We start from the raw sequence: 24291 nt of genomic DNA, 5'->3' as shown, positions 1-24291 counted from the left end.
CAGATTTTTTTAGTACAACTACGAGAATAGGAGATCGAACCTTCGATCTTTAGATAGAAAGATCATGTCAATTATCGTTAAGTTACTCACTTTGACATGTTGCCAGATGATTAAATATCATCTTCATCATTTAAATATTACTTGTACCAAAGACATACATTTTTAATTAATGTTTGATTTCAATCCCAAACATTTGAAAAATGCCAACCTCATTAAAAATCCCCGTCAATTTATTGCATTTTGATTATTACTATTCATTTTGGAACTTTCATTTCTCATCTATTAAATGTGGCATTCTTGGAAAAGATTCCAGCAGAACCAAGAACTGAACTTCAATATCATATATAATTTCTAGCCAAACCCATCATCACATTCCCAGTTTTACGAAACAACATACAATCGGCCACTATAAGAAAATGGTTGACCCAATCAAGTGGAACTCTTCTCCCCAAGTGATAGTTACCAAGGAAATAACAACAAAATTTCAAGATGGGGATTAAACAAAATAGCAATACCACCATAAATGCCCATTGCCTCCTGTTTCTAATAGCATCAGAGCAGCAGCTGTGTGCTACCAACTAACTAGCTAATCAACATCTTATAAACAAGTTAAAAATAAAAAATAAAAGACTTGTTACTTAGGATAACAAATACTACCGCTGGCAAAGTGGCTGATGATGCGTTAGGTCTTCCTTAAGTTCTGTTAATTCCTTCACACCATTTGTAGGATCACTATCCCATTTGTTCTGGAACTCCACATTAGTTTGTTTCACATGATTAAGCGAGACTGATCAGTTTCCTTTTCCTTGTTGAATTTGCTGGAGAAGTGCAGCTGCCAGCTGAAGCGTGGCTTGGAGGCGTTTCTGCGGATCTGCTTCTGCTTCACCACGTGCATCAGAGTTTTGAACTTGTTGATGATTATTGCCTAACGCCCCTGTCTGAAGCTCTCTTTGTGTCGTAATCTGCCCAGCAGTCGCGTTCAACATCTGGTGCTGTTGTACATGCTGTATCTGTGGAACTTGAACAATTTGGGATGTATGAGGCTCAGAGTTCATCAGATTATTCTGGAAAGAACCAATTTGGGACCTTGCCAATGGCACAACAGATTCATCAACCAAATTCCGCTGCCTTGATTCTTCAGCGGTGGTTACGTTCAACATGCTCCCCAGCTGCCTTTGATGCCCAAGCAGAGATGATGCTAATTGTGCCAGTTGGTCTGGCGGAAGGGAGGAAAGAGTCGTAGCCAAAGAGGCTGCTGGCTTTATTTCTTGTTGAGTTGATAGAGCATTTCCAGATGTAACCGTAGAAATTCCAACTGTATAATTACTTGACCCTGTTTCCTGAATTTCCCTTGGAATGACAAAATGACGTTCTTGAATAACAGGATCCATTGAATTTTTGGAAGTCTGTGGCTGAATATTTCGAATATCCAACATTGAATTCTGTAGATGGTGAGAAGTCGAGTTTGGTCCCATGGCATTTTGCTGTTGTTGAATTGGATACTCATGCCTGTTATCAATATATTGGTCAGACAAATTTCCAACAGATTGGGCTGAACCATGAAATAACACAGGTGAAGGTGAAGTAGCGACGTTCCTAGGCAAGGATGTATTATTGATCCCTGATTTACTGGGATCAGATAAAGATGATACAGGGGCAAAACCGGCTGGAGGCGTAGGTAATTTTGTATATAATGTTTCACTATGTAAAGGTAACAAGTTTGCGTCTTTTGTTTCATTTTGATAGGGAGGAGGCCTTGCAATGGTACCAGGACGCTCTAACCTCAGAACTACCCCTGAAATGCTCAATTTACCTGGTACTTTGAGCACTTTTTCTGAGAACTCAGATGGTGGTACAAGAAACAAGGTGGTTCTATCATCCAACTTGGCAACAGCTGCTCGCTGCTTTTCACCAAGATAGTGCATGAATTCATTATAGAATACGATGTCGGAATCACTTTCAGGTACAAAGAAAACAACCCAAGCACTAGCTGCTTCATAGTAATGCTTTGAAAGCATGTCTAGACCAGTTCTTGCAGTACAATCTAAGAACTCTGGCCTGCAAAATACGAGATCAGTTTCACAAGTGATCTATATGAGTGTTAATTGGACATCTTAAGAGGGCGAAATTAAAATTTTCCCTTTCAACCATTTGCACACAATTTATTGGACAGTCCTGAATTCCATGAAACTCAAATTGCAGCAGAAGCAAATTTGAGCGCATAAAACTGTAGGAAGTTTCGGGAAGAAATCATTGAAATATTTTGCTCTTTAGAATGCTAATAAATGAGTAAAAAAACATTTTAAAAAATAAAACAAAACAAAACTCGGAATGAAGGATTGCTTAAACACGTTTCATCTTCAAAACTACAGCTATCGTGGAACAAATTATCTCATCACAATTCGTAATTAAATCATTTAATGAAAACTTCACTAATTATAGAGGCCAGAATAACAAAAATTTATTGTTTTCTACATGCTTCATCTCCCGACTCAAATAATTTTTTATTTTTTAAGTCAAAGAAACCATAAAACCTGTCTCTAACAATAATATCATAAACAACAGAAAGAAATTGAAAAGGTCACTCCAAAATATACATTCCATAGAAAACAATACTGCCCGATGAAAAGCAAAACTAATATGGGATTATAATAGTTGGGATAAAATAATGGAAAGAGGTGCGCATCAAGTTACTGGAAGAAGAAGGGAAGTGCATTTAATCCTGTTAATGCCCGAGGCCAAATGATAGCAAATCAAATTAGCATTATAATTAAACACGATTTAATGGACAAAAATAAGGAATGTCAAATACTTACAACAGCATATCCAGAACCTTTCCCACAGGAAAGCAGCGAGCACGACAAACAGGTGTTCCACCCTTTGCAATAGTTCCTTCCCATTTCCACTCTTTTACAGATGACTGTTCTGAATCAGGAGAGAACCTTTTCCTTGCAACAGCATTGGGTGGAAGAAAATCAGGATCCTGAAAATTATCATACGGTTCCCTCCAGTGTTCACTCTTTTCCCCATAAGGGACAGGCATTGTTATAGGCCGATCTGGGGTCTGTTTATACCCCAGAGGTGGTCCAGACTTCATCTTCTTATCGAAGGTTTCTGATGGGGGAAAATCAGGGTATAACTTTGGAATAATACGTTTATCTTGTTCCAAATCAGATAATGGGTACTCAGGAAGCTCTTTATCCTGGGGAAAGGGTCCAGTCTTCAATTTCTTGGACCCATGATACAAGTTCGTATCCTCTGGCAAGTCCCATGGATCTTCATAAAATGGACTAGGTTGAGGAAATCTTTGAGGAAAGTTATTTAAAGGAGGACCTCTCTCTTTTGTTGGACTACCATGTTCATACCTACCTTGGGATGGACCTAATTTTGATGAGAATTCTCCTGACCGCTTCATTTCAAACGCATTGTTCCCACTAGTCCATAAGTTAATGTTCCTATTAAGACCACGGGAATCAAAATCTCCAGAATCAAAGTTTGAAAAAAGGTGAGGTGATCTTGGAGAAAGAGGTGCATTCATGGAGCTCCTTCCACCGTTTGATGAACCAGAATCATTTTTTGCAAAACAAATATGTACTCGAGGATTTCCAAATAGTTTCCCCTGTAGAGTCTCTTTAGCCCTCCAAGCTGATGCCACACCCCGAAAACGAACAAAAGCATATGTCCGCCCCGGGAATGTTGTAATCTTATCAATTTCCCCAAACGGTGAAAAGGCCTTCCTTAATATCATTTCATCCACTTTTAACAAAGCTGGGAATCCTATCCATAACACTTCACTGGGCTCTGTATTTTTATCACTCATTTTAGACTTTTCGGGATAAAATTGATCAGGACTAGCATGTCGTCCCTGTGAGAAGGAACCCCTCGCTCCATAATACTTGTCCTCTCGATGTTGAGAATAGTCTTCATCGCATGATGATGCAGATGGCTTATCCTGAGAGCAAAATTCTTATTAAAGGCACAACAGCCTATGACTGAATAAAATGCTCTGAACTTTCTTTTTTTTTTTTTTTTTTTGATAAGAATAAAATGCTCTGAATTTTAAATTTTCAAAGATTATAAGAGAAAGAAAAAGAGCTTAGGATGACAAAGATAGATGATTATTTTTCTAAGAAAAGAATAGGGGAAACAAACTCTGCCTTCGCCATTAAACACTCAGACACTTGATTGGTTTGGTTGTCTACAATGTTGTGGATAATTGAGATATTTTTTTTAGAGGCAAATGGAAGGGTAAAATCATAAAAACTGACAGAGAAATGTTATATCACCTTATCCTGTGTTGGTCAGTAGTCTAAGGAGTAAGACTCTAATTGTTTGGATTAACGTTGTCATGACTACAGTCTGGAGCAATTGAGAGAGTGAATAATTTTTATGAAGTTTCATGACTTTGAGGTAAAGGATCATTCTCTTTTCTAGATTCTAAGTGAGGCTCATTCTCTAAAAGGGTGACTTCTACTTATTCCCTTTTCTTCCATGAATCAATTGAAAAATTGAAACACAAAAAGATAACAGATATTACATAAAGGCTCTCCAATTGGCAAATACTAAAAAAGAATAGTTATACCATCTAGCTAAAAGGGAGAAGATGCTTCCTTTTACAAAATTATCTGTAAACCATTCCTAGATAAACAAAAATCCTCAAAACAAAATTTTCCAAAAGGTGGCCATCACCACACAAAACCTAACCTTTGTCGGTTCATATTCACCAAGGTTTATAGACATAACTCTTCCCTCATCATTATTATTTTGTGAGACGCAGAACGCAATATTAAGACAACCCCAAAAACACTCATAGGCCATGACAGGAGTCCCTTATATAAAGGGTGAGCCCAGCAGAAGGCCTCCAATCTAAGCAAATAAGATGGGGTCTGATACAATTTGAGGTTGTCTACTGGACACCATCCCAAAAGGTTAAACCCCCACCCCCAAAACAAAAATAATAATAAATAATTCTTATTGAATGAAGTCGTCCGAAAACATCTGTTAAAAATAAGAAAATGTACAGATATGTGTAATCAAATATTCATGTGGATCTCACACTCAATCAATAAACCAGACCAGCTGTTGCAGGACCAAAATTATATGAGCTGGACTTCCACAAATCAGGCACAAAAGGACCGTTCCTTTCGCAAAATGCAAGCCTCCTGCAACCATCCTTAGGACTTTTGGTTTGGTGTGTAGCGAGGCATCTATTGTATGACATATTGACCATTTACCATTCTTGAGATTTTTTTAGTTTTTTTGATTAATTGAGCGCTAAGACTTCTGTGATATTATAGTTAAAATAAAATAAGGACATTATATATATCCTGTTGCCTCACTCCATACTTCATTGAAGGCCATGCTTCGCTCAGCACTAGGACCCCAGCCTCCATGAAGTGTTTGCACTTGCATCTAAATAAAAGCTATATTATAACTAGCAAGTTAGTTCTGCATCTGTTTACACATTTTCTTTTAAAAAAATAAGAGTTTACCAAGTTTTTTGTTTACTAGAGATCTCAGTAAAATGTTCTATAGTTTTCAATTTAAACTTAGAAGCTGCTTCTGATCAAGGGAAGTTGCATATCCCTTGTATTATTTTATTCATTCTCATATACAAAAATGTGTGAACAATCTAAGACAGCTCAGGTATGGTGCCAAACAATACTCTTTCTTAATTTGAACATATTAGGTACACCACCAGTGCATCTCAAAGGTTATATAATATCACAATATGTAAGTGTGTCCATGGAATTGCTTTGAGCACAATATACACACTTAGGCTTCACTGGAAGGTTTAAGCAACATATAAAATGCATCTCTGTTATATCAAAATTTCATGGTGTTTATTGAAATCTTCACTCTACCTGGTGAAGAGATGAGGATCCTCTGATGTTTAACAAGATTAGATGAACAGTGAAAATGAATAATGTACCCAGGATTCTCAACATGTTCCCGAGAATTCCATAGAATTCTCAACATACTTTGGAGAGTATCAACATGGAAAGAGAAATATGGTCAGAATCGAATAGTCAGTGTCTGGTATTCTTTTAACGTGGAGGTATTCATTTACTAGTAGATATTTGATTACTGCAGACAAAAAGCACAGCCCAAAAAGTCTATTGAACAATGTCTTATGAGATTTGAGGTGCTGTGTTACATTGAATGGTCATGTCAAATTGCAAACAGCTGATTTAGTCTATGAAACCGTCTAAGACTTTGATTCGATGATGAGAAGCTGCAAATTATGGACGTTATCCACCAATAGAAAAAGTAAGATTCCACAATAATTTCATATTTTCTATTGTAATATCACCATTCTTCCCAAGCTTAAACGCGTTTACATACTGTTATTTGCTACACTAAAACCTAAAGTTGCATTAGAAGAAAAACAATAGAGCAGCATAATGGATAATATATTAATGTACTGGATTAAGAGGAAAAAGGGCAATGGAAAAAAAGAAAGAAAGAAAGAAAGAAAACTCAAATGTAAAACCCTTCATTGATTACATGATGTTGAATTCAAGTAGCTCTATGACGAACTCTTGATGTGTGGTCATGTTCAGAGCAATTGTATACATAATGCTTAGCTTAGATGTCAATTTTTTGAGCTTCTCAAATCTCTTCTTATAGGATAATGGAAGAGATGGTCAAAGCTAAAGATGTCCCCTTAAAAGGTAAAGGGTATATAAAGAAGTCCAATACTATTGATAAGTTTGCTCATTAAAGATTTTAGATAACTAGATTCTCCCAGTATTTTTCATTTTCGTTAGAAGAAACAAGTATATTGCAAGAAATTTGGAAATTATGCTATACTTGTAAATTGCTCAAGATTTTCCATTTATCTATGGACTATGACCTTCTCTCTGAGTGATACCAATAAATTCAGTCATTTTAGGCAAGAAACATTGAGGTTTTCATAATAATAGGGTTCGGACCTGATACTTGAAAGTTTAAATTGGAAATCTTGATATCAAGTGCTTGCCTAATGGTTGGTATATCATGAAGACCTTTAGTACTACAAACTAGGAATATCTGAGCCTTTTTTCTTTAAAGAAAAATCCTTCCTTCAGGAACATACTCCAATCTTCCAGATGGCACACATTTCTACCATTTAGTAGGTATAAACATGCACAGAGGCAAAGGTACACACTTCAGTAATATACTATGAAATAACCCACTACAACCTTAGCAATCTGATTAGGTTGTCTCAACAGTTGATCAAGGAGATGCTTGTGCTGATTTGATACGAAAAAACATGAAAAGTATATATATTTTTCTTGGACATTAATTTACAACAATTAATAACTTTTACATTCAAGTAGTTGAAAGGGTTGTTTCTGAAACTGCAAAAAGCTTCCTTAAATTACATTATCATTAATCATTATATTCTTGACATTCGTTAATGTAACGATAGCTTTCAATATTAGGGAATGGCAAGTTACAATGCTTTATTGTTCTAGTTTGAGAAGTCATTGATATTTGTTATTGCACCAGTGAAGTCTAAACTCTTAGGGTGTGATAAGAGGGTTGATTAGATCATGATGGATGACTAAAAGAATGTGCAAGATCAAACGACTGTTCAACTACAATGTATGTCTATCTTTTGTAGCAAATATAACTCATACTGCTCCTTGATTCTTGCACGTTTGTAAGCTGTCACAATTCATGCTATTGAAATCAGGTTTCTAACTTTTCTAACCATACATAAATGAAGCTATTCCTTGACCTAGCCATTTTTTTTTTGTTGCCTGAGGGTGTTAAATTAAGCATGTTTGTGATGAAAATGTTGTGTTTGTTGAATGTTTCGTCGTTTTGATTGAAGAATGTAATACCACTTGCTTTGTAGTTTATCATCGTCCTTATGGGTCAACTGAGATCCACAGATCTTGTATGTAATTAACTCAGAGAAATTGTTAAAGCAGACGAAGTGGAAGGTAACATATGACCCTGAGCAGTTAAATCTTTAACGTTTTAGGTAATGCCAGTTGTTGAGACTATATAAAACATTAGAATTTTGTTACTCTGTGATACTGAGAACTGTGGAGAAGTGATTGAAGTGATGTAGTTGAGTGAGTTTAATTCAGTGGAGGGCAGCATTGTTTTCAATGGAGTTATGAGAGCATTTGGATTAGTAAGAGGTACACAATTGATGTTTTCCAATAAATAGTTATATATTTGATCAAAGATATACAATAAGGAAACATAGAAAGAATTTGAAGAAAGTAACAGATAGAAGTAAGTTGGGGCAAGACTAACCGCCTTGGTAAACTCAATTCTAATGGGATTCCCTCCAAGAGCAAAACCTTGAAGCTCTCTCATGGCTGCCATTGCATCTTCATCCCTTTTGAAATTGATGAAAGCATAGCTCCTACTGGGCTGGAAAGCAATACTGTCAAGCTCTCCAAACTGTGAAAAGTAGCGGCTTAGATCACGCTCCACTACAACATGAGCCAAATTTCCAACCCAGAGATGTCTCGACGGAGGATTACTGCTGGTATTGCTATGCCCAGACTGCGACTTGTCGTCATATCTCGACGTATAATCTTTACGATACCGATCCCTTCCTCCATCAACCCGGCCCGACTAACAAAAAACAAGAAATCAAATCAGAGGAACAAACCCATCTCGGAAGTGAAGCGAAAACAACTCACCATTTCAACGTTGGTATCTGAGTTTCGGGCAAAAACCCCAAAGCTACTCCGAAAAATTCAAGAAAGAATCTGTTGAAACTTGAAAGTAGTAACACCAAGCAAAATACTACTGGAAGTGGATCTCCGATCAATTCAGAGACGTCAACGAGGAAAAAGCAGCTTAAAACGATCTTGGAGGCTGAGTTTCTTCATCAACCTTCGCTCGAGCAAAATCTCATCTTCTTCGTCGTGGTTAGGGTTCAGAACTTTTTAAATTCTTTTTATTAATTAAAATCCAATTTTTATACTTTTTTTTTTAACGCGAAAATTTATCGTCCAACAGTCGTGCCAGCTCAGCCGCACGAAAAAGTTTCCAAATGGGATACTGTCTATGAAATGTATTTTTCCTTAATACAATTGAGTAGAGATTTTAATCACAAATCTGGTGATTTCTAACACACAGATCAATTAAAAAGTTATGGTAGTTAGAAAGAATTGAGGTAAAAAGGATACTTATAAAACTATTTAGGAAAAAAGTGTGATTTTTTCGTCTTTATTAGAATGTGTCTCTTCAAAAGATGTATTTAACTTAAACTAGATGCCACCACTTCATGCAACCAACGGAATATAAATGGAGTTAAAACATGTTTTTGATTCATATAAATAGATTGTATATTTTTTAATATTGTAGACGACTTTGGAATAGTAGTGGTGTCATGCATTTTTTATCAACCCCGCCAGGGTTCGAAGGTTAATTGGAGAAATAAGGATCTTTTAGAACTTAACTCGGTAAAAGGGGTTGTTTTCAAACTATTTAGAAAAAAAAATGGGGTATTTTTTGGTCATTATTTGTAGTTTATTCCTTTTTTAACCATCCTCCTCTAAATGTGTCTCTTCAAGAGACGCATTCAAATAATTAAATAAAAAGGAAAAGAAAAGGTCAATACGTCTCCTGAAGAGACGCATTCAATATAATGCATGCAAAATCATTTAGAATGCATCTGTTGAGCAAATGCATTCAAAATGCAATTTTTTCCTAATGAATTGCAATAAGACTAGATTTCTTTTAAAAAATAATTTTTTGATTCTTTTAACCTAAAATTAACAATAAGATTTGTAATTACTTTTAATCCTAAAATCAACCATCTCGTTAGTTTCATTTTTTATAGTCATAATTATGTTACTTATCTTTTAACAATATAAACAATAATGTTACTTTGATTAAGAAATTTCTATTATTTGATTATAAGTACAGTTTTCTTTATTCATGACTAGAAGAAGATCCTCTATTATGCCTAGATCGATCTTATTGAGTCACATAGTGTCCACGATCACCCCGGTCTCTTACACTTAATGGTTGACCCTCCTCTGTAAAGTGTATAACCTCGCCATACTTATCGTACTAAGGGTTATTGGAAAAAATTCAAATGTTGAGGGAATGACATCATGGAACCATGTGTAAAATGATCGAGTGGGGATGTTGGATATTCATTCTAAACATTAGGTCAAATAGAAACATCCTAATGTCTTGCTGGATCACCTTGTTCTTCCATTGGAACATCACTGTCGAAATATCGCACTCGATATTTAGAGGTGAGTCTATGCAAGGCCTTTATAGCAAATAATGTCATATTTGGTAAACCAGCTTGAAAAAGCGAATAACAAGTTTATGACTTTAAAAGTTATTTTGGTATGAAATTAAGCAATAAAATTAAACAATCCTAGTAAATAATAAACTCATACCAACTAGTGATAGGATGCTCTTGTTTTCATTATATATCGTCTGCTCAAAGTGGAATACCATTCACTATATCTAGGCCTAGTATCTACACCGTTGTTAATAAGAGGTCTCAAATAATTGAATGAGATGATTGTATGGCTCCCAAATAATCTGCATGCATATGTGTCAAAATATGAATGAACCAAAAGATTGAAATATTGTTAATATATAATATATAAATGAATATAATATTACTTGGTTAGGCATATGCATATCCAATATGTATCAATATTGCGGTAGAACATGCGCCAGTGCTCTAATGATAGAAAAGTTGTTATTTTATCTACAACAATCACAAGTTGAATATTAGTTATTAGTATTTCATAATGAAGACAACAATAATGAGGTAAAAATGCTTACCATATTGCAAGTGGTCTGTCACCCAAGTTGTTCTCATATCGATGGAGTCTCGAGGCGCTAAAAGAGGAAATTGATCCCATGCCCAAATTTGCAGCAATAGAAGCGACCATGCAATGTCTTTGCCATCTATAACTGCACCCTTGCATAGTTTCTTGTTCCATGCAAGACATCCAGCCCCCCAACTGTACGTCCTAGCAACATCAAAATCTACGAAGAGAGGAAGATACATTAGGTGCACTTTGCTATTGGATTTGTTGGAAAATACCAATTCTCCAATCAATGTGAGAATATATGCTCGAGCATATCATTGGAATTCCTCTTCATCAGCATTATCCGGTAGATGGGTAAAGTTGTTGAATTGATCAGCTAACCATGGCAGGCTAAGATGACCTCTCTTAAGAATGGCGTCATTCGTTGTTATGCCTAAAAGGACGTCACAAAGTTATGATCCGATCCTGATAATTCATGTGGATACATATGAGTGGAGATATTTTATACAAAGGAGTTTGTATAAGACCGAACCACGAAATGACTAGTCTCATTATATAACACCTTTAATAGTAGAGACTTACATTTTACCAGGATGACCATAGGTGACATGACATGAATCTTGAGTGAGTTGTGAACTTCTGCTTATGAAGGCGGTCCTTTGATTTGTATGGGTGAGAGTGGCCAAATCTCGACTCAATAAGCCTACCATTTTGGGGATTTGTTTGATTGCAGAGCTGGGAACATAACTACACAAGCAAAATTCACTCCTTTTGATAAGCGCCCGCAATACTTGTTGGATGCAAAGCTAGAGGTCCTTCTAGGATCCTTGCAAATACTCACAAAGAAAGTTACTTAGATCGAACTTAGAATCTATGATAGTCACTCTTAGATCCTAAGACAACTCACTCCAGAATTAGCTTGATCAAGACTAATCCAATGAATTGATTTAAATATCATATCTAAAGCAATATTTGAAAGAAAAAGACAACACCAAAGGATTGAATAAGCACAAGCTTTTGACATCAATAATCTAAGTTTTGAAGAATACTACAAGCCATTTTATAAGCCAAATGATCGTGGATAGACCAAGAAACTCAAAAGTCATTCAAATACAATTAATTATAAATTGTAGAAAATAACACCTAGAAACTTGAAACTTGATTGCATATTAAATTATAAGTCAAAATGTAAAACTAGGAATGTAGAAAGTCTTCAAATTGCCTTAAATATCTCCTCTAGAAGGTGGCAAAGTAGATATGCACGTTTGACAAGGTTTAACATCACATTTTCCCATGCAGTGCACACTTGACAACATTTTCTTCATAAAATCAGCACACTTTTTTTTACCACCATGTCATCTTCCAAACTATAGGACTTTTTCCGTGCCATCTTCATGCCTCTTCTTGACTCATCGAACTAACATTATGTAAAACTTTGGTCTCAAAATTATTTTTCGGTTCTTGTGATTTTGCTAGTTTTTGAAGATGTAGTGTGAATGCCTCTTGAATCTTCTTTGTCTTGCTTCTTGTAATTGGTCCTTTAAGTACATGCAATGGTTCAATGGTTGAATTCATATCATCCTCCCTTTCTTTAAAAGTATTTGTCCTCAAATCAAGGTCTTCATTCTCTACATCAAAAGGAGTCAAATCAGCCACATTGAAAGTAGAACTTACGTTGTACTCACCTCGAAGATCCAATTTGTAGGCATTATCATCTATCTGCTCTATTACTTGAAATGAACCATCTCCTCTTGGTTTAAGTTAGACATTCTTTGATCTAGAAACATTTTCTTTCGTAGATGAATCCAAACCCAATCACCGGGTTTAAAAATCATTTTCTTTCTCCCTTGGTTCTTGCTATTGACAAGCTTTTGATTCTTCTTTTCAATCCTTTCTTTGACTTCTTTATGCAAATTTTTTTATGTATTCTGCTCTTGAAATAGCTGGATCACTAGTAAACATATTAGGTGGCAAGGGTGGCAAATCTAATAGAGTTAATGGATTAAAGCCATACATAACCTCAAAAGGTGAACATTGAGTGGTGCTATGTATTGCTCTATTGTAAGCAAACTCTACAAAAGGTAGAGTATCCTTCCAAGACTTGAGATTTTTAGACATTAATGACCTAAGCAAAGTTCCCAATGTTCTATTAACCACTTCAGTTTGCCCATCGGTTTGTGGGTGACAAGTTGTTGAAAATAAAAGTTTAGTTCCCAATTTACCCCACAAAACTTTCCAAAAATGACTTAAAAATTTTGCATCTCTATCACTAACAATGGTCTTAGGAATTCCATGCAATCTAACCACTTCTCTAAAGAAAAGATTAGCTATGTTAGTAGCATCATCTGTTTTATTACATGGTATGAAATGTGCCATTTTACTAAACCTATCAACTACCACAAAAATGCTATCATGATATCTCCTAGTCTTTGGTAGTCTTAAAACAAAATCCATGCTAATGTCAACCCAAGGTTCACTAGAAACATCTAAAGGTGTGTAAAGACCATGTGGTTGTGTCTTAGACTTAGCCTTCTTACATTTGAAATATTGTTTGCACACTTTATTCACATCCTTTCTCATTTTCAGCCAATAAAAATGTTCAGCCAACATGTTATATGTTTTAAATTCCCCAAAATGCCCCATTAATCCTCCCGCATGAACTTCCTTCACAAGTAACTCTCGAATGGAACACTTAGGAATACAAAGTTTTCCTTTCCTAAAAAGCATTTCATCAAACACAATATAATCATGCACATTTTTTCCTTCTAAACATTGAATATGCACATCATGAAATTCAGATGTCTCTACTTTGTACAAATCAATCATGTGTTTAAAACCAAGAATTTTTGCACTAAGGGAAGAAAACAATGCATACCTTCTTGATAATGCATCAACCACCACATTATCCTTACCTTTCTTGTAATGAATGACATATGGACATGTCTCAATGAACTCTACCCATTTAGCATGCCTTTTGTTCAACTTTGTTTGGCTTTTGAGGTGCTTCAAGCTTTCATGATCCGTGTGGATGACAAACTCTTTTGGCCACAAGTAATGTTGCCAAACTTGCAAAGCCTTTACAAGTACATGTAATTCCTTATCATATGTAGGGTAGCTAAGTTGTGCTCCATTTAGCTTCTCACTAAAGAACATGATTGGCCTCTTTTCTTGCATCAAAATAGCTCCAATCCCTATCCCACTTGCATCACATTCAATTTCAAAAGACCCCTTTGGTCAAAGTTAGGTAAAGCAAGACAAGGTGTATTAGCCAATATTTATCTTTTAATTCATTGAATGCATTTTCTTTTTCTTTCCATTCAAATTTCACATTCTTTTTAATATAGTTCATTCAATGGTGAGGCTTATGCTACTGAAATCCTTAATAAACCTTCTATAAAAACTAGCCAAACCATGAAAAGATCTCACCTCGGTTGCATCATTGGTGGGTGTTGGCCACTCTCGAATAGTCTTGACCTTTTCTTCATCAACTTTCACCCATCCTTTCCAACATGAATCCTAAGAAATTGACTTGGTCTAGACAAAAACTACACTTTTTGAAATTGGCATAAAGCTTTTCTTCTCTAAGTTTAAAAAAAATTGTCTTGACATGCAACATATGTTCATTCAAATTTTTAGGAGCAAACAAGAATATAATCAAAGTATACCACAACAAATTTTCCAATGTATTCTCTCAAAACATGATTCATTAGCCTCATAAAAGTACTTGGTGCATTGGTAAGACCAAATGGCATAACAAGCCACTCATAAAGACCAAATTTATTTTGAAAGCCATTTTCCACTCATCTCTTCACATGCATTCGAATTTGATGGTAACCACTTTTAAGATCAATTTTTGAAAACAAGTTTGCACCATGTAATTCATCTAGCATGTCATCCAATTTAGGAATAGGATGTTGATACTTTTCCGTTATTTTTTGTTGATGGCTCGACAATCAACACACATCTTCCATGTTCCATCTTTCTTGGGCACTAAAATGACTGGAACCGAACAAGGACTCATGCTTTCTCGAACATAACCTTTATCCATGAGTTCTTCCACTTGCCTTTGAATTTCCTTGGTCTCGATTGGATTGGTCCTATAGGCCGCCATATTTGGAAGCGTTGCCCCAGGTATGAAGTCAATTTTATGCTCAATTCCTCTTACAGGAGGTAGACCCGTAGGTACATCTTCATGTGGAAACATGTCATTAAATTCTTGCAAAAGAGATTTAAAAGCACCAGGCAAACCATCATTAGAGTTAGGTTCAGTTACTAAACACATTTCTTTGTACATAAGTACAAAGTTTGATGCTTCGAATGAAAACATATTCCTCTCTTCCCCCTTTCTCATAACCAAACTTATACTCTTTCTTTTTTTCCTCAAAATCACTCTTTTTTCTCTCTTGGTTTTCACTCACCTTTTGCCCTCACTTTTCTCCTTTTTTTTGCTCTTCTCTTTTAACTTACTTTCTTTTCTCCTCTCTTAATCCTCAAATTCTTTTCTTTTCTAATTTCACTTGATCTCATTGTACTTCATATGGAGATAATGGAAGCAAAGTAAACTTCTTCCCATTCAAAGTACATGTGTACTTGTTCAACAAACCATCATATGTGACTTCTCTATCATATTGCCAAGGTCGGCCCAATAACATATCACCCGCATGCATAGGTACTACATCGCAAAGAACCTCATCCTTATATCTTCCCAAAGTAAAAGAAATAAGAACTTGGGAGTTTACCTTCAATTCTCATTTGTTTGTTAACCATTGAAGTTTATATGGTTTTGTATGTGGACGAGTAGTAAGTTGGAGTCTTTTTACAAGAAAACTACTTACTACATTTGTGCAACTTCCACTATCAATCACCAAGCTATATGGGGTTCCTTCAATCAAGCACCTTGTGTGAAATAAGTTCTCCCTTTGATCTTCAACTTTCTCCTCCTTGATTTGCATATTAAGTACTTTTCTTGCAACTAAGGATATAGAGTTACCTTCTTTAATGTACTCATCATCAAAGGCTTCGGATTCTTCCTCAAGGCTGCTACCTTGTTCATCACATTCATTTTCTGAATCAATAATTCCATTTCTTATGACCATGACTTTTTTATTGACACAATCTTTGCTTATGTGCCCAAATCCTTTGCACTTCCAACATTGAATGGAACTAGATTTATCTCTTTCCTCCTTTGAAGCTTCATTCTTTTTAGTATAGGTGCTCCCGGCTTCCACTCTTTTAGGAGCCACAAACTTCCCTTTTGCTTCACCCCTATTCACAAAACCATCCTTGTTCCAAACATTAGAATTTGAAAAGGTATTAGCATTAGAATTATACCTCTTGGAATGTTCCTTTTCTTCTCTCAATTGTTCTTCAATTTTGATTATATAATGATACATATCTTCCAAGTGTAGTTGTGGATATCTATCAACAATACGAGTAATTTCTCGATTTAAACCTCCAAGGAATCTAGACATGGTGTCTTCTTCTTCTTCTCGAATATTTGCTCTTTCTATCAAAGTTTCCATCTCTTGATAATATTCAGTTACACTTTTTGTTCCCTGCCTCAAAACTTGCAATTTAGTTCTCAAATCTCTTTCATAATGTTTGGAAACATACCTCTTTCTCATGACTTCTTTAAGTTCTTCCCAAGTTTCAATGGAATCCTTCTCTTTCCTCATTCTCTCAGATTTGAGATGTTGATACCAATTTCCCGCATGGTTAGTGAATTCGGCAATGGCAAGTCTCATCTTCTTATTCTCACTGAATATGTTGCAATCAAACACATGTTCTATCTTCCTTTCCCATTCTAAGTATGCCTCCGCATCCGATGTTCCTAAACAACTTCAGATCTAGGGTTGCACTGTAAGTACATGGCCCTATGCTAACATCATTGTCCATCTGGTCCCATAAAAACATGATTAAATTTAACTTAAATATTTCTATATATCAATGTGATTACAATCAATAAGGACAATTACAATCAATAAGGAAAACACCCTTCATTGTTTGTAGTTACAAAAGAAAGTTCCAAAAACGAGCCAATAAATAAAAACGAAATCCAATGACTAAGTCACATCGTGAGCTCAATTTGGCCAATTCCGTCTATTATGTCCTTCTTGTCTACAAATTGTGCAATGTGTCTCGTAAAGTTCCCTTCAAGCCATCTCGTTTTGCATGCAAGAAGTATGTGGTCTGCCAACATTTCTAACTCTTGATTCTTCCGGATAAATAACAGGGAAGTTAGGATCAGGCCAACATTTCTTATCGGGGATGGGCTCAAATTGAGGTGAACAACAGACAGATAAGTGGGAATTTTGTAATAATCTTCAATGTAGTACAAGTAGTCTAACTCAATGGTCTTTGACGCAGCCATAGCATGAAAACATAGTATTCCATAACTCTGCCATAGCATACGCATGTTTTCTCACTTAACTTTATTCGGTGTGTGGTTCCACTCTTTAGTGTTATTGGGTTGATTGATGTGGTGACATCACACAACCTTGTCCGATGGTCAAATATGTTAATGACATGTTTAGTTGCACTTTCTTCCCAATGAGTTAATTTCTTAATCGTATACCTATGACATATACAACAATTACTTAGAATACCTTCAAAGTTAGTACGAACATGTGGGATAACCAAGATGTGAATAATTTACCTTGTGAAACACTCTCGAGATTCAAGAGTAGTTTCTATTTCTACACGAAGAGTAGGGAAATAAGCGATAGTTTGATAGAATGTTGCTTGGACTAGTGCGGTAATGGGTAGCTTTCTAGATCCTTTCAGAATAGCATTTATACTTTCGACCACTTATTGGTTAGCCACTCATAACGATGACCACCATCATGTGATTGCATCCACTACTTAAGATCTATGGAAGCAAAAAATCATAAGCAATTAGAGTTTGCTATTTGAAGTTCGGCCATACAGTCATTAAACTTTCAAACTTGAAATTTTGATCTTGTTGACCTTGTACTATACACCAAGCTCTTCAATATACTATTCTTATACTTGTCGTTAAAATTACTCGTCATATGTTGCAAGAAGAATTTGTGGTGTACTTCTACCCAGCCTTTGTTAAGACTTCTCACAACAGATATAATACCTTTGTGACTATATGAAATTAGACACATTCCCTCCCTTCCATGCAGCACATGATCCCATAATTTTTTCAAAAACCAGTAATGACAGGCAGAAATGCATGTCATTATAGGTCTTTTATTTAGAAATATGAGGGTTGTTAAGTAGAATATGTGGCGATTATATTAGAAATTATGAGAAAACGAGTTTGCGTCGATCGGCATTAAGAATCTCGACTAACCCATTATTATGCATTCAATTGTTTATTTTTGTAGCAACTGCAGAAAGCGATCGCATGCGCAGAAGTCAGGTTATCGCAAAAGATGACCGCATACGGGGAATCTATCCATCGCAGAAGCAAACGCATACGTTTGATGCATGGATGTTGCGACCATTAACAGCATGCATCCATCACATAGAAGTTGCGGCTGTCGAGCGAATGCGGTCATCGCATAGAAGTTGTGGCTACAGAGAATAACCATAATAAAAGGGCGATCACAAGGTTGGTGGAATGCAAACATGAAGCATACACTGGGATTATAAAAAAGATGATGTTGACATTTCACTTACCACGCCGTTAGCAGTAGAGATTCAGAAAAGGACCATCATGCCGTGAGTGTTAGAATCAAAGCAGGTCCATTAATGCTGTTGGCGATCAAGCTTTATAAATAGAAGCCGTTGAGCAGAACTTCAAATCATTCAGGGTTTTCTGCCTAACGGCAGATCCTTGTGATCAAGACCAAAGAGTGAGAAGATAGTCTTGAGAGTTCTTCATCCCTTCAATCATTCCGAGTGATGACTGGCGCTGGAGTTAGAGCTCAAGAGAGTCTACTCCACCGCTCATCCATGGCACCACCAGTAGCCTTGACACACATCTGATGGAAGCAAGACATTGCTTCCATCCGCCCCTCCATATCTCTTCTCTCCTTGTATGTATTGCATTTTAGCTTAAGATATTATACATTTTGTGATCAATGCATTTCTACATTTCCTTCAATTCCATCTTCATCTTCATTTACTTAGTATCTTTTACTTTCATTGCATCACTCAGTAAGACTGTTAGAGTATCGCATACTTAATCATGCGACATAGGAATATGAAGCATCTAGCAAACCACCGGGAGGTGTGCGTTGCGTGAGTGTTGTGAGAAAACCTTATTTGTTTAATGTGAAGCTGTAGCAATGCTTGTTTATAAGCGGACGCAATGCTTGTTTATGAGTAAAATCAGTAGTAACCAACTGCCCGTGAGGGTAAGTAGTTGATCGCATTAAGCAATGTAAGCAAGTGTTCACTAGAGATAGAAATAATCTTATGTCAACCATGTTTCTATGATTACCTTGTCTTATGAGTGCATCATTCATCATTTAGGCATACTTGGGATAGTAGTCTAAAAACCAAATCTAAGACTCGGGAGAGCGGGTTGGATCGCATAAGCAAGAATGGGGAACTTAGGAATAAGCTCCGTTTGCTACTACATATCGTATGCACCCTTTAAGTAGGATATGGTGGTATACGGTCATCTTGCTTATGTGTGAGAGCACGTGAGCGGGAATGTAGAGGCTTAGAAATAGGCTTCTCAACACTATTGCATATACATCGCATGCGTCTACGTCAAGTGTGTATAGCATGATCGCATAGTTTGCGTTGTCTGGGGTTACCCTTGTGGTCAAGTTTAGTGTTGCAGTGAAGACATCCTCGCCTTTTCATCTATTTTTTCATGCGTTTTACTACGCGTTAACAGTTGCCGTGTCTCTACCTCTTAGACATACTTCCACCGCTTAATCTGTTAGTTAGAAGTAGGAGTAGTGCATAGCTCATAACCCCCAATATTCTTTTATTTTTCGCCGCAAACACATTTCCGCATATCATTTAGCTACAAGTCCCTAAGTTTGACCTCGGATCATCCGAGAAACGTGCGATCTCGTTATACTTGGCGAGAGTGCAAGAAAACTTGTGATAGGAACGCATGGTCATTGCATAAGAAATTACGCATACTTTCCATTCCAACGTATGACCACCGATGCATGAGAACAAACGCATAACCTAAGACATGCATCGCATAATTGCGTTACCAAATTTACGTCACCAAGTTTTTGGTGCCGTTACTTGGGACTTGGCAACTAATAGTTTGTTGAGTTTTGTGTTTTCAGAGGCAACCTTTTTACCTTGGGAGTATTGTAGCTTGTGCGACCAAGTTACAAACAACATTGAAGTGTGAGTGATGCACCGAAAGCCAGTATTGGCCCCAAGATAGAAGGGCAATCAGTCGCATGAGCTGAAGGTAGTTCTAAGCCTGTCTCTTATACACATCTAGATGTGTATAAGAGACAGACGCAAGGTTGGTGGAATGCAAACATGAAGCATACACTGGGATTATAAAAAAGATGATGTTGACATTTCACTTACCACGCCGTTAGCAGTAGAGATTCNCCGAAAGCCAGTATTGGCCCCAAGATAGAAGGGCAATCAGTCGCATGAGCTGAAGGTAGTTCTAAGCACATGGTGGCCAACATGCGCCCAACAAATGCCGGAAGTTCCAATGGTCAGGGCGAGCTTCTTGACTTAAGCAGTTGAGAGCAATCTCCTGCATGGAAGACTCCTTGCAGTGACTTCACTCAAATTTCTTCAGGGACATCTTCTACTTTATCTTTACCTTGCTTTTCTAGTTTAGTTTATTTTTATTGTTATTTTGGATATGCGGCTGCTTCTTTGGATGTGGTGCGTTTACCCCTTATAGGTACGACAATAATTCTCCTCGGTGTTACAACGGAAAGATCCTCTTCAGCATTCAACGCATGGCTTCGACCGCATGAATTCTAAAGCATGGTCACAAGTGTTATTCTATTCAAGGTTCTTTTTTTGTTATCTTTTATGCATTATCCTTTTGAAATTCTCTTTGTCCGATTGCTTACCTTTGCGATGCATCTATGATGGTACGTATAATTTACCACGTCCGCTAACTAAGCATCGCAAGGCTCATCTTACTTCTGATAGCTTCTTCAAAATTTGTCCGTCTAAGTTTTATTAGGCGCAAACCTCTACTCAGACATTTGTTGCCGCATTCCTATTGAGTTTGTCTTTAGCTATGCGGCGAGAGCTCTGCCAACCTCTAAATTTGGGAATGGCAGCGGTCTTAGAAAAATGCATTCACTATATTGCGATGCTATAAAAAAATAAAAAAATAAATAAAAAAATGTTTGGAAATAAAAACTCCTCTGTCAAAGAAATGGGGAAACCCATGTTGATAAGAGTTAAGTTGTGAAAGGCACTTACCCGTAGTTGGATGCCCGCATGACACACGTGGGGGCTGTTGGGGTTGATACCCTAAAGTCTCATATCCTGTAGTTTGTAAACAGTATATATAAACACCTGTGATTGTTAATATATGATATTTACTTCACATCTTGTTGTTTTACTCATTTACGTGTTTTATTTGCTTTATCACAAACCAATAAACAGAAAATCCCTGGTTATCTGTATGTGACTCAAGCATGTAAGACCCTAACATTACATCTAAAGTTGGAGGTTAAATAAAGAAGAAAAATCCTAAGTAAGGATATTGGAAAAAAGGGTGGAAAACATTAAAATTATCCAAAAAGGTGACCAAAAGTCCAAACACCTATGAAGGGCTTAAACATGTTGGACGCAAGAATGCATGAAGGATGGAAGCAAGAAGACTTGGAAAATGGCTGAGGGTTGCATACAACCAATGCAAAGGCATACATGAGCCATGCGGACACGGGCAGGAAGCATGCGTCGAGTGAGCATGCTAGGCGTGCAGGCCATGCATTGAAGCCAAGCGTATAGGCCATGCGCCAAACGCGCAACCTATGTATCGAGGACAAGCGCACAGGCCATGTATCAAGCACGCAGCCCATGCATTGATGGTGTATGCTGAGCGCCCTGCCTATGCGCCGAGCAGGCAAGCCATCCTATGCATTGAACGCTGCCGGGTTTGTCGAGCAGCCATGGGTCGATGCAATATGCCAAGCGCACGCCCATGCGACGAGGCATGCCCATGCGGCTGAGAGTGCCTATGCGACCGAGCGTGCCTATGCAGCCAAGCGCGCAAGTGCCTAGGCAGCACGCCCATGCATCGATGGTCAGCACCGTGCGTCCATGCTTAGTAGGCCGAGCAAGCATACCTAGCAAGCCATGCGTCGAGGGTGAGCGGCCACCTTATATGTTGGTGATGTCCGACTCATGCGATGGCTAAGTGGGACTTTGATGAAGGAAAGGTGAGTTGCTATGCGTTAAGGATAAAAGGTAAGGCTAATTGATGGAAAACTTTAAGGGAAGATGCCAATGGTATACGAGCATAAGTCTTAAATAAGTAGAGAAATATGTTAAGTATTTAAGTGATTTAGGTGGCAAAAGGAGGATCACACAAAATTCTAGTAGGAGGTGGACAAAGGAGATTTCATGCAATTGAAGTCTTATCTCCCCAAGTAGGAGGTGGGTGAAGGAGATTTCAAGCAAAAAAAAGAGATTTTGGTTGGCAAGCTGAGATGAGAACAACTCAAGGCTAGGCTGGGTAGACTAAGTGTTGGCAGCTCCAAAGTGAGACAAATGGGAGTTGAGTTGTCACAAGGGGGTGAGTTTGGAATGGCTATAAATAGAGGGGTTGGGCAAGAGGAATTTATTCATACCATCACCTAAATCTTGTGTTGAGAGCATATTTAGAGAGTTACGTTTGAGTTATTAGGCTGCCAATTTCATTGTAGATCAAAAGAAACAAAGGTTACGTTGGTGAGGCATTGAGTCAGCCGGATGCATAACCAGCCCATACCCTGCGCGCACGCCTTGTAGCGCGTAGACGGACGCATCCTGTGCGCTAGCCTAGTGCAGCTGCCCCCCGTGCGATGCATCACACCCAACGTAACGCACGCCCAATGCATTAGCCCCCTGTGGGGCAAGCACGCCCCCTTGCCTACTGCCCAAACGCCCAGCTGCCTACCACGGTCCAAATAACCTCTAAAGAGGCTAATTTTGGGATTTTGGCTAAATTGAAGTATGATAAGTTGGTATTATCATTATATAATGGTATTTTGGCTATTTTGACATTATTTATTGATATAACAAGTATTAATTGAGGAATTTTCATTGATATGGAGGAATTCTCAGGAAGGTATTCTCAAGGTGATTTTAGTGGAAAAACTTGCTTGCGGTGAGTGTTTACTTAGTTTTATGCGTTGATATGTGGATAAATACATATGTAAGTACAAAATGCATGCTTATGATGTTATGTTATTGCCATGATATTGTTCGTGGAATTTCATGGAAACTGAGATTATACCCGGACTACATAAGTTAGCATGCTTAAAAAGGGTACTTGGCGAGAAAATATAGTCGGCCTTGGTCGGCAGAAAATAATAGTCGGTGATGACTGGTGGGAAATATAGTCAAGTTACCTAAGCATGACTAGCGGGAGAAGAATTTTCGATGTGCATATTGGCAGGAAAAGTGGGTTATAGGAAAGTTTCCATAAAAAGTTGTTATGATTGATAATATGTCCATGATGTGAACATGCCAAGTATAGCATGGAACTAAAGGATGATAATTGAATGAATATACACATGATCATGCATAAATTATACTGGAATTGTGATTATGTGATTGATTTCCCAAAAATATGTTTTGCAAAGTGATTATTATTTTAAAAGCACCACTCACTGGGCTTAGTAGCTCACACTCTTCCAAATGTTTTCTTATATCCCCCCCGCCCCCCCCTTAGGTAGCAAAGCGGAGCGTTTAGGAAGGAGTCTACTAACCATCAACATACCAGGACTTGGTTAATTCTCAGGACACGGCTCGGATCATGTAATAAAGAATATAGGAAATTGAACTATGTGTATGAAAGTTAGATAGAGTGTTGTAAATATGTTGAAATCTTTAATAGATAGGGGGGGGGGAAATGTTAAATTTAATTTTCTTGGAATACTACTGGTGTACCCTCACGCTCCTTTCCAAGTCTTGGGGGCTAAGGCTAGGGAGGGGTGTGACAAAGCATGTATGTGGTGACATACAACTGGATCAGTCTTGAGTGATAACCAAAAGGGTCCTGTAGTATATGGATATAGGAGGGAACCTTATCCTGATATAATGCTACGGACGTGGCCTGCTTTGTGGAATGGTACAAAGGTGTGACTTGCCACAGATGGTTTGATTTTGATCATTCGTGTTGGGGACATGCGAGCGGGGGCGTCCTATACAAGAGTTTGTATAAGACCTGACCATGAAGTGTTAATGTCTCGTTATATAACATAGTTCATGACAGAGACTTCCTTCACTAGGTGACCATAGGTAACATGACTCAATCCTGAGTGAATTGGGAACTTCTGCCATTGAGGGTGGTCCTTTGATTGTATGGGTGCGAGTGCCATGTCGCCGATTCAAACCTCACATTTGGGGATACGTCTGATTTGGGAGCTGGGAACTCACTACACAAGATGAT

At 37.4% G+C, this 24291-nt stretch overlaps 2 protein-coding genes across 2 annotated transcripts in view; both read right to left on the bottom strand.

The window, feature by feature from the left end:
• Positions 1–315: 315 nt before the first annotated feature.
• Positions 316–8908, bottom strand: LOC120088066 (flowering time control protein FPA). Its single transcript, XM_039045107.1, has 4 exons — positions 8652–8908; positions 8257–8583; positions 2817–3952; positions 316–2058 (listed from the first exon to the last, which is right to left on the bottom strand). Exons 1-4 carry the CDS (start codon positions 8652–8654, stop codon positions 792–794), a joined length of 2733 nt encoding a protein of 910 aa, XP_038901035.1. The 5' UTR covers positions 8655–8908; the 3' UTR covers positions 316–791.
• Positions 8909–12152: 3244 nt separating this feature from the next.
• Positions 12153–24291, bottom strand: part of LOC120089011 — a 43642-nt gene continuing 31503 nt past the window's right edge. The window contains 9 exon segments of the mRNA XM_039046446.1: positions 12153–12517; positions 12520–12575; positions 12730–13484; positions 13623–13988; positions 13991–14032; positions 14035–14109; positions 14112–14276; positions 14719–14975; positions 15364–16590. Coding sequence (XP_038902374.1) covers positions 12153–12517; positions 12520–12575; positions 12730–13484; positions 13623–13988; positions 13991–14032; positions 14035–14109; positions 14112–14276; positions 14719–14975; positions 15364–16590 — 3308 coding nt within the window.

The sequence above is a fragment of the Benincasa hispida genome, chromosome 10, assembly GCF_009727055.1.
Source record: "Benincasa hispida cultivar B227 chromosome 10, ASM972705v1, whole genome shotgun sequence".
NCBI classification, from domain to species: Eukaryota; Viridiplantae; Streptophyta; class Magnoliopsida; order Cucurbitales; family Cucurbitaceae; genus Benincasa; species Benincasa hispida.
Note: the sequence above shows the minus strand (reverse complement) of the source record. Positions and strands in the feature narration are given on the sequence as shown.

Coding starts and splice junctions, on each gene's coding strand:
- LOC120088066 (XM_039045107.1), bottom strand. Junction 3,953..8,256: donor GAATTGAGTTTACCAAGGCG/GTTAGTCTTGCC, acceptor TTTTGCTCTCAG/GATAAGCCATCTGCATCATC. Junction 2,059..2,816: donor AAGGTTCTGGATATGCTGTT/GTAAGTATTTGA, acceptor CGTATTTTGCAG/GCCAGAGTTCTTAGATTGTA.